Source organism: Tachypleus tridentatus, chromosome 13 (assembly GCF_004210375.1).
Source record: "Tachypleus tridentatus isolate NWPU-2018 chromosome 13, ASM421037v1, whole genome shotgun sequence".
NCBI lineage: Eukaryota > Metazoa > Arthropoda > Merostomata > Xiphosura > Limulidae > Tachypleus > Tachypleus tridentatus.
The window spans coordinates 58,142,739-58,158,238 of NC_134837.1; the positions used below are offsets into that span (position 1 = coordinate 58,142,739).

A 15,500-nucleotide genomic window follows, 5' to 3' on the forward strand; every position below is an offset into this window, starting at 1 on the left:
CAAGTGTGGCAGGGAAGGACGGAAATTGGCCATAGCCTGTTGCAAGTCCAGATAATGTCATCAATACACTTGCCACTCAAATCATTGTTAAGTAACATAAAATGGAAGTTAAACAAACAATGTAAGAAAATTAGCATTTTGGATATTCTTTACTTTATTTATTGAGTTTATATTGTCTTCATCTTTATGCGGTTTACTATACCCTTCAAACTTATATCCTTCCTTGAGAAAAATCGTATTCTGGAAAAAGTATATTCCAGGACTTCAAAAACAAGAAAACAAAACGTGAACACCACCAAATGAATGGTGTGAGGTAAGGTCCAAGCTCTTGAAGCTGTAGGTATTACCATAAAGTAGCACGTTGTTCATTAATAGCTGAATAATGTCACTTGTCTTTGATATGTCTTTATCTTTGGACAATAAATAAATAATATAACAGAGATTACTATACAAGGTTGTAAATCATTTACAGCCACCATGAACTGTCGTCGCTACTAATTGTTGGCACCATTAGTGAACAATTGCACCACGGGTAATCGGCTAGTCTATATAATTGTGTATACTAAATATTACTTTTGAATCTTTAATAACTTGATTGTAATATAGCCCCTTTAGAACAGGAAACTTTATTAACTGATGAATTAATGTTAAGCGTTCGTTTAAAAATGAAATAATTAATTAATGAATTGGCGTTAAGTGGTCTTTTTCTAACAATTTAATTGTAAATGAATTAATCATATTGTCTTGGATGTCGTTTACTACATATGACACAAAGGTTTAGTGTCTTACATTCACAATTTTATTAAACTACCTTTTTTTTATGTTATAACAGTTACAATAGCATAACATATTAACTAAAAAAAACCATAGTTTAATAAGGTATAATTTGTAAGTTCGTAATTCTACAAAGCAAAATTAAAACAAAATCCAGAAAGTTCCCTAACGTGACATATTTTGTTCTTAGCATGTAATCATCCCTACTTTATTTACCAACCCTCAAAAAAGTACAAAATTAAAAGTAAATTATTCTATATAAAATCGTCATTACTCAGAAAAACTATATTTATTATAGTCGTCAGCTTTGTTTGGTTACAGAATTATCGAATAGAAAATCACACCCCTACTATTACACCCACCTATTACAGCCTCTCCATCATAATTCGATAATAGTTCGATCTTTTGTTTAACTATATATTACCTCTAACCAACAGAAACTCAAGGCCTTCATCTATCATATGAAGTATTGTATAACATTATGTTCTGAAAAGTTAAATGTCAGTTTCATTCACAGTATCAACATTGTGTCTGTGAGAAAACCAGCGTCCAGCTTGATTGAATTTGTAACGACTCTTATCGCAAAATTAGAAAGCCAGAAATTTTTTGAAAGGTAATGCAATTGATCAACGTTTTGTTTGTTATTACTCTATATTGTTTGGGGCATTATTTAATTAAATAAAAATTATTAATTGTAGCGGTATGAAAAGTATACAAAATTAGGGCTTACCCTCTTTCAAAACCGAACGCAAGTAAAAATAAAATTATATAAGTATTTTATTTCTTGTTTTCATGTTTATTTTTTATGTAAAATTATAAAAGCAACTAAAATGCAATATTTTCTAGATTAATTTTGCAAATGATCAAATATGCCTTTTTCTTAATGTGCGTTTCACTTTACTGTAATGTTTTCAGGTTTGTATTTAAAATATAATAATGATCACGGGGCTCGTTCACATAGCTCCCGTTCCTAAACGGAGGTGTGTAATGCACTCTACAATTCATTGGTGAATATGTCTTGACAAAACAAACAAGAGTCATGCTTTATTGTGCAGTATTTATCAGCAAATATAACCCACAGCGATCCGTAAATTTATCATTAGAATTAGGAACTATTTTTGTTGAAAACCAAATGAATAACACGAATCGCTCGAACTCATCTACATGAATCAATGTTGTGAGTTAAAAAAAACACGAACTGGTAGATAGAATTTGGCTATAATAATCTATTTCCAATTGGGCACGAAATCAACTGAGCTTGGCTCACCCTGAAAAGGGCCGTTTGATTTAAAGTTTGTCAAACGTTTTATAAAACATAAATTTTGAAATTTTACCGCGGTTGCTGTAACCTCGGATCATGACTATGCTACTTTAATTCGGCCCGACATGGCCAAGAGTGTTAAGGCGTTCGACTCGTAATCCGAGGGTCGCGGATTCGAATCCCGGTCGCACTAAACATGTTCGCCCTTTCAGCCGTGGGGGTGTTATAATGTGACGATCAATCCCACAATTCGTTAGTAAAAGAGTAGCCCAAGAGTTGGCGGCGGGTGGTGATGACTAGCTGCCTTCCCTCTAGTCTTACACTTCTAAATTAGGGACGGCTAGCGCAGATAGCCCTCGAGTAGCTTTGCGCGAAATTTCAAAAACAAACATACTTTAATTCACCTCATCGATTAAACAACGAATGCCTAAAGCCATACATGTGATTTTTTGCGTTTTCACGTGATTAACCTCCTTTGATTCACACATCTATGCATGTTTCAAATCAACAACACATACTTGCGTCCCATTCATAACAATACCCCGTGATTTGGTTTCTGCTTGCCTTCAGTAATGGTGGCCTTCTTTTTTTTTCTTTTTACTTTTCAATTTCTTGTTTACACGTACTTCTGGGTGAAAATAAACCTTAGTTTATAAGCTCCCTTAGTCAGTTGTTTAAACACTAATGTATTTTTTGTTTTATGGCTTTAACGACTTTTAAACCAATATTACTGTCACAGATTTTGATTGGATTTAGCCATAGTCTTTCTTTCTCTCTCTTTTTTAAAGTTGTTTTACGCTTGCTTCATATTAATCTTTGAACTTTTTTTTTTGAACAACATTTGGTGTTTCACAATGTCTTGCCCTCTACGAGTAGGATCATCGAAAGAAGACAAAGTAACTGATATCATGAAGGGTACGATATTTATGGATACAGACAATATAAGTGATGCAGTCGTGTTACAGGCTGTATATGCATAATATGGAGAGACTTCTATTCCATCTGTAGTGTGTCGTCCAGGTGTATGTGAAGTGACGTTTGTTTTAAAATCGGATGCAGGTTTAGTTCTTGATAATGGTGACATCCATATGTTGATGGCGTTTATATTGGTACAAAACATGTTTGGGTTGTGTTTACAGGCACCCCTACTTCTTTGCTTTTTGTGTTGAATCTTGTTTGTTTTGGAATTTCGCACAATATTACTCGAAGGCTATCTGTGCTAACCGTCCCTAATTTAGCAGTGTACGACTAGAGGGAAGGCAGCTAGTCATCCCCACCCACCGCCAACTCTTGGGCTACTCTTTTACCAACGAAAGTGGGATTGACCGTCACATAATAACGCCCCCACGGCTGGGAGGGCGAGCATGTTTGGCGCGACTCGGGCGCGAACCCGCGACCCTGAGATTACGAAGCGCACGCCTTAACGCGCTAGGCCATGCCAGGCCCATTGTGTTGAAGCTCTTAAACAATTAGGTAGGTCTGTGTTTGTGCGTGTGAAGCACGGTCAACTACGTTGTATCCACAACCTTTGTCTTAAGGAGGATCATCTGTATCAAGATAGCACACTACTTCAATATTGTAGTTGCCATGCACAAGATCACGTGGTTCAGTTTTGTAGAAACGTATCTAAACTACCAGCCACCGCACGTGAACGGATCACGGGTGAATTACCAGCTGTTGTGCAAAGTGTAATAAATATTTATTCTTCTAAAGCAACTGCTACTGGAATAAAGAAAGAGGTGGATCCAGTGTCTGAAGGGAAAGATTTTATAGATTCAGACAGTTTAAACAATGCTCCTAAACAGTGGGATGATGAGTTTCCGGTATAACCTAAATAGTCCCATAACTCTCGACATACAACTATTGGCTGGCTTCACGCCATTTACAAACTGACGTTTCACCAATAAAGATATCTACTCTCCTCGTAGAAATACTAACGTATGAAATTAATTCTCTGAAGTTAAACGTCTCTTAATGTTTGAAATTTACAAACGTTCCTGGTCATATATCTATAATTCCCTGACTGATAAGCGTTTATCGCAGTTATAGCTTCCGAGGTTTATAGTATACTAACTGTTAGAAACCAGCAACATAAAACTGTCTCTACGCGCATCGATTTATGAACTTTAAGGCGACGTTCTTGGAAGTTCAGTTGTCAACAGTATTTGAAGATGCGCTTTTGCTTTCGTAGAACTTACATTGTTGCTTCTTACACTCGAGGATCTTCTAAAAATTTAGAGAATAGGTGAGAATTTCGCAATATAACTTACGTACCTTTCTAAATATATATATTTAACTGAAACAAACATTGATAATAAAATAAATATACATTAGTAAATCTGTTACAATGCATAGTCACCGTGATGTGGGCCAGGTCCTGTTCAAATATTATTTACAGTTGTTTCGAGACGAGTGTATGGATTTCTGGTCTTTAAGCGTTTCTTTTATCTCTATTATTTTAATTTTATCAAATGTATAAAAATTCCTAGAGCTCTCTTACTTATCTTTTGAAATTCACTTCTCATCATAGACTAATATAATATCTTTAGTATATGTAAGTAAAATCTCGGACACACATAATGAAACATTTGTTAACAAATCTTAAAAATATACCATGATAATATTAACGAAAATTTCTTAGTTTATAAATAACTGTCAAGCTTAGTAGTTTAGAGTCAAATTACACACGAATATTGGTTTCTAACAAATCTCTATTTGGTACAGAAATCTCATGTTTCATCATAACCCAATGTACAATGGCTATTATATGTTTTTCAAATCACATATTTAACAACCTTACTGAAACATTCATGAACAAATATTCAAGATATACTAATATGCTATTTAAGAAAATTCTTTAGTTTATATAATATATATACACATCAATGTAATAATACCTGTCGTATATACTTGTTCAAGTAGATTAACATAAATTAAACATAAAAGGAAAATAATCAATTTTGTAAACTATACAAAACATTTAAAAACTAAACTGCTCGTTCCCACTTGCGCAGGCCCGGCATGGCCAAGTTTTTAAGGCACTCGACTCGTAATCCGAGAGTTGCGAGTTCGAATCACCGTCATATTAGAACGCCCCCACGGCTGAAAGTGAGAGTATGTTTAATGGTTTTCAATAACATAGAATTATGGCTGCAAATTTTCGTGTGTTTTATTTGTATTGTATAATTTAAAGTGAGGAATCTAAAGAAGGAGGTAAGTTTTGCTATTTTAAGTATTAATAAACTATTTTTTTTAAAGAATAATGTGTGGCAATCTCCTAATATAGTGACAGCCTATTCTTTTTAACTATTGATTACATTATTGAGACAGTGATATCTTTAAACTTTGCTCCTAAGATTAGTGACCACGTGAACATGTTTGCCACAAGTTCAATATTGTATGGATCGACATATTCGTATCCCTCACTGGTACAACAGAAAGACTACGGATTTACAACGCAACCGTCAGCGGGTTCGATTCCTTTCAGTGGTCTCAGCAAATAGCCCAATGTGGCTTTGCTATAACAAAACACCCACACGATGCGCATTTGTTTCGGTGTTTCGTGCAATTTTAACAGAAATAGTAAGTCAAACCTTTATTTTTTTAATTGCAGCAAAATTAAATTAATAGAGAACTGACATAAAGGTGAAAGAGTGTTTTATTTGTATAATTAACATAGTGATTAATCTTTACCATGATATTTTAGACAATTAGCATATTTTATGTGCAATAAATCCTGATTGAATTGTTTACACAAGCAAACCTTTTGTCTTGTTTTTGATTTAAAACGTGACATAAAATAAACTTAACGCTGTTGTTAGATAGACTAAAACTGGCTGTCGATGATTTGAAATCTTCCTCTAAGATACATATTTTTAAACATGAAATAATTAAAATAATAACAAAATCTCCATATTGAAGTAGAATCATTCTTTCATTTTGTTCTAAGCTGACTAATAGTATTAGTGGTACAGCCTAATACTATGTTGGCCACAATAAAATATAACTGTACACAAATCTCTCAGATATTGAGAATACATAGTTAATATTTTGTATGACTATGTAACGAACTTACATAGATGGCAATAATGTCTCATCATTGCTAATTGTATTTTAGAAACGTACAGTTTAATTAAATACAAAAATTGCATTTAACTTATATTTGTCATTATATATTTACGGTGAACCATCTATTTCAAATATATTGTAAATACATAGATAGCAATAATGTATTATAACTGATTTTTATATTAATAAAAGTTTTCAAGTAAAAAAAACATTAAATATATTATAAATACGTAGAAAACAACAACTTTTATTTTATTTTAAAAGTTTCCATAAATATAATTGGCGCACGTTTAAGTATAATCTTCATTGTGTTTTTTCATTGTTTTCCACTATAGTATATAATAATCTGTGGCCTAGAATATTAAACACTGTCATTCTTTATTCTTCTCAACTATTACATTACAATACAGTACTTACATAGTCTCAGACTAACTAAGTTTGAAAATACATAAAATTTTGAAAAATGGAGAAAGGAACAAAGAATTTTCTTTTAAATGTAACAAATTAGTAAATGTCATTGACTGAAATATCTCGCAGCCCTACAGTGTATGTGTGACCACCTTCCAAGACATCCAAGCTTTACATTTGATCACATGTTGTCGCAAATAACTATTTTATGAACTTAGAAATTATATGTAGAAATTTGTGTGTTTCATGACAGACAGTTTGATGAAAGCTGAAGTATCTTAAATATTAGTAATCAGTAACTCCTTCATTTAGCTGTAGGAATGATTATTGATTCTACAGTGTCCTACAGAACATTGTCTGGAATAATATATAGACAGTTTAGAAATACATTCCATACTTTCATAAGTTTGTGTACATTTACTGGTAATTGATGACTGTAGAGAAAGCGAACGAATACAGTAAGTCAATCACTTATTATATTTATTAGAGATAATTAATTTTAGCATAATGATATGTATATGTTGATAACACGTACTGTATACTTGTCGAAATTCTACGATGATAAGTGATTAACTATATGTGAAAGTGAACCTTTGTAAAACACGAATAAATTATTTTGTCACAAATTAGTAAAAGTGTTATTGCATAATAAACATTTCATTGACAATGTAACTTGTAAAAAGTAAAAGGCTTAATTATTGCATGATATTGCTCTTTTTAGGGCGATTTAAACCTACAGATGTGAATTATGGGCATGTTAAAACAACTATAATTTTGATCATGCTACGTTAAATACTATTTTTCACATTTTATCGTAATACTGAAAATCTCTAAACATTGATTGATAATTAAAATAATAAGTTTTAATTAAGATACCGTCCTTTTAGGACATGTAAATGGTAAGAAAATTTAATGTTTCTTTTAAGACTTTCTAAAACAAGAGATCAAGTAACACGTGTAAATTACTCTTTTTACAAGTTAAGTGTTATTTCATAAAAACATTTTATTGGCGATGTAAATTGCTGTATAAAGTATATGTTTCAATTATTGTATGATATCGCTCTTTTTAGGGCGATTTAAACATACATCATGTATTGTGTGCGTGGTAAATGTTTATAATTGTGATACGTTAAATATTGTGTTTGACATTTTATTATGTCACTGAAAATCTTGAATCATTTGATTAAGATATAGTCTTTTTAAGACAAGAAATGTAATTAACTAATGGATTAGTTAATAAGCGTCCTTTTTATGATGATTTTTAATATAACTGAATTAATGATTAATTATCGAGATGATGAGACATGTATTGTATGAGTCATGGCGACCTATACTCCCGTTCTCTACTTCATGGTATAGTGATTTATTTATTAATTAACTAATGAATCGGCATTCACTGTTTTTCATGATGATTTAATTATAAATTAATTAATTAATTATATATAAATTAGTATTAAGCATAATTTTTATAACAAACTTATTATAAACTAATGTTTAGCGTCCTTTTTAGGACAATTTAATTGATTAATTATCGACATGATGATACATGTGTTGTATTAGTCTTAAAAACACGTCTCTACTTTGTTCATCATATCCAGCTGTCACAACAGCCTAACAACGCATCCCTGGTGACAATGTATGGAACTATGACCTATGTTTAATAATATATCTCTTTCTCCCAACTGTTGTCTTTATGTGTCATAGTGTGATGTCAATTTCCTGTGTGATGTGCAGATTTTACTATTGTTTATGAGCCCTTAAATGAATTATGCATCCATCCACACTTCTTTAACACAACTATCCGGATAGCCAGGCAATATGGTTTTATTTCTGGATATTGGCTAATTGTGAAAACGTTTCACAATTAGACCATAAACAAACATATCATTATAATCTTTGCGGAATCTAAATTCAGATAGGAGTTTTCGTTTCGACACATGTCAACAACGATAATAAGTATAATATATACAATATTGTCCTCACACAGACGAATATGGTCCTTGCAGTACATGTTCGACTATTCATCTTGATGAATGTTCTAACGTGAAATTATACAGAGGTAGTCCTAATGAATCAAAATATGTTCCTTTTTCATTTCGACCAAAATAAGTACAAACCCAATGACTACCAGATTTATGACTAGTATCCAGATGATGACTACACATAACTGTTTTTCTCTATGCTTGATCACTGAGGAAAAGTTAGGACATCCTATCCCGTAATAGCTAGTGTTACCCCCTTTGGCTGAAATAACTGCAGTGAGATGCTTTTTGTAGCCATTTACCAGTCTCTGACATCGGTCTGAAGAAAGTTTGTCCCACTCTTCAATGCAGAATTCTTTCAGCTGCGAGATGTTTGAGGGGTTTCTTGCATGTACAGTCCGTTTCAGGTCACCTCACAGCATCTCAATGGGAATAAGATCTGGGCTTTGACTCGGCCATTCCAGGACTCTCCATTTCTTAGTTTTCAGCCAGTCCTTGGTGGATTTACTGGTATGTTTTGGGTCATTGCCGTGTTGCAGGGTCCAGTTCCGCTTCAGCTTTAATTTTCGTACAGATGGTCTCACGTGATACACAGTAGAATTCATGGTGGATTCTATGATTGTGAGCTATCCAGGTCCTGCTGCAGCAAAGCAGTCCTAATCCATGACACTTCCATTTCCATACTTCACAGTTGGTATGAGCTTCTTTTCCTGGAATGCTGTATTTGGTTTACGCCAAACATGTCCTCTGTTCTGGTGTTCAATTTTGGACTCATCTGTCCAAAGAACATTATTCCAGAAGTCCTGGTCTTTGTCTACATTCTATCTGGCACACTTCAGTCTGGCCTTGATGTTTCTCTAAGAGAGCAAAGGTTTCCTCCTTGCACACCTCCCATGCAAGTTAAACGTGCGCAGTCTCTTTCTGATTGTAGAGGCAAGCACTTTCACATCAACAGTAGCCAGAGTCTGTTGTAGGTCCCGTGATGACATGTTAGGGTTTTTGGAGACCTCTTTTAGAATCTTGCGGTCTGCTCTCAGGGTGAACTTGCTTGGACGACCAGACCTGTGCATGTTGGCAGTTGTTTTGAAAGCCCTCCACTTGTTGACTATTTTCCGGACAGTGGAATGGCTAATTTCAAACTCTTTTGAGATTTTTTTAAATCTTTTACCAGACTCATAAGCTGCTTTAATTTTCTTTCTGAAGGCCTCAGACAGCTCTTTTGCTCTCACCATGGTGCTCACTTTCACTTCAACAGTCAGGAGCACACCAAATTAAATGTCTGAGGTTTAAATAGGGCAAGCCTCATTCAAAATGCTGAGTAACGATCTTCTAATCATGTGCACCTGGTATGATACACATGTGTGTGAGTTGAGCCATTTTAAGTGGGAATAAATGTGGGGGTGTCCTAACTTTTTCCTCAGTTAAAATATGAATTTTTGTAGAATTACATTTACAGAAGATCTTGAAAAGTCTTTTCTTCAGTTTTAATTGTTTAGTTATATTCCTATAATCTCTCAGTATTGTTAAAATTGAGATTAAATATCTATATATCAAAAAATGTTACAAAAATACACAGGCTTTCGTAGGGTGTCCTAATTTTTTCACATTACTGTAGATGCATATAGTCATATAATCTCCGAGTGCCTAAAACATGCAGCAAACAGCTCAATACCGAAACAAAAACACTCTACAACAACACACGTGGCAACCACATCAAGAAATGATACACCTAGTAAAAGAAAGAAGAAAACTACGCAAACAGTACATACAAAATCGAAATCCGACATTAAAAACACAAATAAACACTATAAAAAATAAAATAAGACATCAAATTCGACAACAAAAACAAGACAGTTGGGACACTTTCTGCTCATAATTAAATCATAAAACAGATCCAAAACAATTCTTGACACACTTGAAATGATACACCAACACAGGAAAAACAGACAAAGAGTAACCACCACTCGAATCACATGGCAAAACAGCTTACCTTGAAAAAGCAGAGATATTTAAAGACCACCTACAAAACACATCATGAACCAAACATGAACAGATACTTCTATAATAAAGTCAATAACTTCATTGAACATAACAAAACCATATACATGCCAATATTTCCAGTAAACACATTAATAAAATCAGATAAAACAATAGACTGGAGCACTCATTGACTGATAAAAGATATAACAGTAATACAAGTATTAATAGCCATCAAAAGCACAAAAACAAAGCTCCTGGAGAAGATGGTATACAAGCCATCCTCCTAAAAAATGGTACTCAGAAATTATATGAACACCTAACAACTTTATTTAACTTATCATTTACAACTGGATATATCCCTGTTTCTTGGAAGGAAGCAGTAACTTTAATGTTCCAGAAAGAAGGAAAGCCAGCAACTAAACCAAACAATTATCGTCCGATTAGCTTAACTAGTTTCAACAGCAAAATTTTAGAAAGAATAATTAGTAATCGACTATCTATATACTTAGAATCAAATTCAAAACGGATTTAGAAAATATAGACAAACTACAGACCACCTACTCTGATTAACAGAAACAATTACAGACAGCTTTAACAAAAACAAATGCACTGTAGCTTGCTTTCTCGACATTGAGAAAGCATTTGACACGGTGTGGCATAACGGATTACGCCACCGGTTAACGGAAATGGATTTACCCCAAGGAATTATTCGCTGGCTATCTAACTTTCTGGACAATAGAACGTGTAAAGTAGATGTGAATGGGGCCCACAAAGGGTCCTTTTCACCTGAGGCAGGAGTCCCACAGGGAGGGGTAGTTACCTCTGTCTTATTTATCATGTATGTGAATAATATGCCACTGTCGGATCTAAATTTAGGTTTATCATCACAATTTGCTAACGATGTAGTGGTCTGGTAAAGTGCCTCCACTCCTTCAATAGCAGCAAGAAACCTCCAACCAGTTAGTCCAGAATAACTTAGAAGAATACTATCAGAGATATAGAATAAAAATAAATATTCCGAAAACCCAAGTAATACTATTCACCATATTAAATAAACTGAAAAAAAGATCCACCAAAGTTATACATTAACGGATCACTTTTACAGACTGCTACCTCGGCTAAATTTTTAGGATTAACTTACGATACCAAATTAACGTAGATACAGCTTACTAACATTATCCTGACTAGAATCTGGAAAAAGAGCAAATTATGCAAGAAGTCTGTCAGGTAAAATCAAGGCACATCACCTGATAATATAATAAAAATTTACAAAACATACATTAGACCTATAATAGAATACGCATGTCCACCCTGGATAAACATAACACAAAAACAATTACACAAAATACAAAAAATATAAAATTCAATCTTAACTTCAGCTTATAGTACTTCATCCACATTCATGCACAAGCATGAAAACATAGAGACAGTATCTGAAAAACTCTTGCATAATGCATTAAATTATTTTAATAAAAATTGGCATAAAAATAATTTATTCTGTGATCTACGTATGTGATGAACACAGTCCAAAGTACCTCTTTCCATTTGAATATATAGTTAAGAAATATAAATCAAGCTGGCCACCATGCACTAGACGCTTAAAACTAGTATAATATTCATAGTTTTTTTCTTTGTGCGTATTATTATTAATGTGTTTTTTTCCTTTTTCCTTCTTTCTCTTTGTCCGTTAAATATATATACATAAAATAAAGTAAAATAAAATGAAAAAATAAAAGTAAACATGAAAAAATAAAAAAAAATAAAAAAGGGCAAATAAAAACAATACATGGACGTTGCACTGAAAAGGGCCAGGGTACTGTGAGTTACTCTGTCCCAAAAGCACTACAAATAGTAGTAGTAGCCGACATGAAAGATAAGGATGGAGGAAGAGGTCTTATGCATTTGACCCTCCTGGGTATTTAAAATTTAACATACCCAAATACCCACAAAGAAGGAGCGAATGATTACTTAGTTATCATGCATTGATTGACTTTGAACTTTGACATTATAAGTAAACAGCTGGGATATTGTGGGGACAAAGAACAAACAAACTAAACGTTTTTATCGAGTTGTGGCAGACACGTTTAAAGTGATTAATATGAATTATTCAGCTCTCCTCGCGAAACTGGGACAAAAATTTAAAAAACAATTATCAAATCAACCCTTAAGATTTTCACGAAAGGTATTGATACAGCTAACTATTTAAATAATTTTCATGAAACAATCGGTGAAAAACAAACAACAATAAACAGGAAGTTAAACTTTAAGATCAACGAATATAAATTATTAAATATTTTATTGAAACGTCAATAGAAAAAAATATCATTTTCTAGTGTCCTCACTTTAGGTTGGTTTTTGTTAACCTCAAAGCTACACAGTAAGATATCTGTGCTCTACCTACTTTGGATATCGAAATCCGATTTTTAGCGTTGCAAACCTGCAGACCTGCTGCTGGGGGGGGGATGTCGCTCCATCGCCTAATAATTTATTACGGTTTAGCCTCGCCTTTTATATTATAAATAGCATCGAGGTAAAATATTCTCATCAATGTAATTGTCTACCTCCCCTTACGACACTACAAACACGTGACACTAAAACGTCTAACCTGCAGGCGTTATACAAGTAATAATACTAAATATTTTATTGAAAATAAAAACAATGTATTTTATTTCATGCAATTGACCCAACGGAAGCTTAATTTCAATAATTTATTTTTATTATATGTATATGTAATAATTCTCGTAGTAATGTAAAACGTATTCCACAAATTTACATTTCCTATAATTTTAAAACCTGTGAATAGTATAACCGTTAACATTTAAGGCGGAATTACTCACGTTTGCGTTTTCAAATTTCTCCGTGCAACTGTCTTCTGTTGGTGATAACGAGAAAACCCACTTGTAGAGAAAAATATATATGTAAAAATGACCGAAGAAGGTCAAAACGTTGTTCGCTCCTCTACATAAAAAATTTTGTCAACCCAAAAGAGCCGTTTTTTTGTATATATATGTCTTCTGTTGGTTTTGTTGTAATTTGCGGTCCACTATCTACAACAATGTTTCCATCTTCGTACACCAGTTGGCGCTAAGCTCGTTTATATCTGTGATGTAGACACAAAATTAACATCATCTGAAACACAAATTCATTTCTATGGTACAAATTAATCACACAACATGATGAATAGAATATGGAACATGTCACCGAAGCAATGACAGTATTCTTAATTTATATTTACTGATTAAAATTATTTATATATGCACATACCGATACATAAAGCTTTAACAAAGATATCGATAATCATTTGTTTGTAAATTAATTTTAACAATGAAGTACTGCTCTCAGAGACTTCTTTTTTTCTTTAAGCAGTTTATTATCTAAACTCTGCCATTTCGTAGCTTCATAAATCAGGTGGCGCGTCATAATATTTACCAGTTAAATGACAGGACAGAACTTGCACTATCAAAAAATTAAATACATTGGGTAATTTTGTCAAAACTTACCTGTTTAATTTTGTGGTTTACTACATTTGCGACAGATGGTTATTTCTTCTGTCAGACAAAATACATAGAATTAATTTAATTCATTATATTCTTAGTCCAAACTTAGCATGTAAATTATAATAACAAAATGTAACACAGAACGTTCAAACAGGTACACAATGAAAAACGTTTTATTTAAGTCAGTAAATAACCCCTAAAACGTTGTCTTGTGTGTTTCGACATTATCTTCAGGAGTGAGTTGCAAGACATGATCGTGTCTTATTCATACTTCTTTTTATGTAGTTGAATAGGTCATATGTATGACTTATGTGCAGGTTCACAATCCTACGTGAATATTTACAGAAGGTTGTTGTTGTTGTTTTGAATTAAGCACAAAGCTACACAATGGGCTATCTGTGCTCTGCCCACCACGGGCATCGAAACCTGGATTTTAGCGTGTAAGTCAGCAGACATACCGCTGAGCCACTGGGGGGCATTTAGAGAATGTCACTCCACATTTTTATATACATATTCGCCGGACCTTAACCTTTATTTAATAATACGTGATATTTTAATTATTTTCAAGGATTCTTGAATATTATTGATTATAATACCAAGTATCAATAAGACAATATGTCTTGCAACTCACTCCTGAAGATGACGATGCAACTTGTAAACATGAGTCACATTTTTAGTGGTCATATAATGACCTTAATTAAAATATGTTTAAGTTGTACCTATTTTAACATTGTGTGTTATTTATTATTTTAACATTATACTCAAGTGCTAAGAAATAATACTCATTGGATTATAAACTGGAACTACAGCAAAGAATTTTGCAAGACAAAGGAGTGTATTAAAAAGTGGACATTTCAATTAAAATTTCTGATGAGATGTAAAGGAAGAAAGTTATTCTATAATTTATATGAGTGAAATGTAATGTAAAAGGTAAAAAAATGGACTATTGTGTGAAAAAATTAAAACGGATATTGCACGTTACCATTCGAAACAAACGATGTCTTACAGTCGAGCAATAATTAAAATATACCAACTACATTTTAAAAGCACAAAAAAATATATGAAGAACTCTGGATGGAATGAGAAAGTTGAACTAGACAATGAGATACACTGATAAGTATAAGTTTGAATTAAATCAAATATAAATGTTTGATAAATAAAAAGAAAGAAGCTAAATAAATTAGATAACTTACCTATATTTCATAAACGTTTTTTTTTAGAATCTTAAGATTGCGAATACGTCAGATGTACTTCTTATTAATAATCAGTTAGAGGTTTAGGGTTTGCTTGTAAGCTATCGAGTATTCAAAAGGAAGAATTTATAACAGATATAGAAACTCACTTGGATAAAGTAAGTAATAACTTTACAAAAAAAAAAACATAATTAGAACAGAATTTCATCAACTTGTAGGCCACAAAGTCAGTAAGAGAAAATAAACATAGTGTTATTTGTAAAACAGATAAAGGATGTCAAATTGCAAAACTCAAATATGGCTATGTTAAAGGAGTTGAAAACCTATTGGAGAAGGG

The 15,500-nt window shown here is 32.8% G+C and overlaps 1 protein-coding gene across 1 annotated transcript in view; it reads left to right on the plus strand.

The window, feature by feature from the left end:
- Positions 1-5,416: 5,416 nt before the first annotated feature.
- LOC143237462 (uncharacterized) overlaps positions 5,417-15,500 on the plus strand; it is a 42,908-nt gene continuing 32,824 nt past the window's right edge. Inside the window, exon 1 of the mRNA XM_076476735.1 lies at positions 5,417-5,617. Within this exon, the coding sequence (XP_076332850.1) occupies positions 5,435-5,617 (183 nt within the window). The 5' untranslated portion in view covers positions 5,417-5,434. The remainder of the gene's footprint in view (positions 5,618-15,500) is intronic.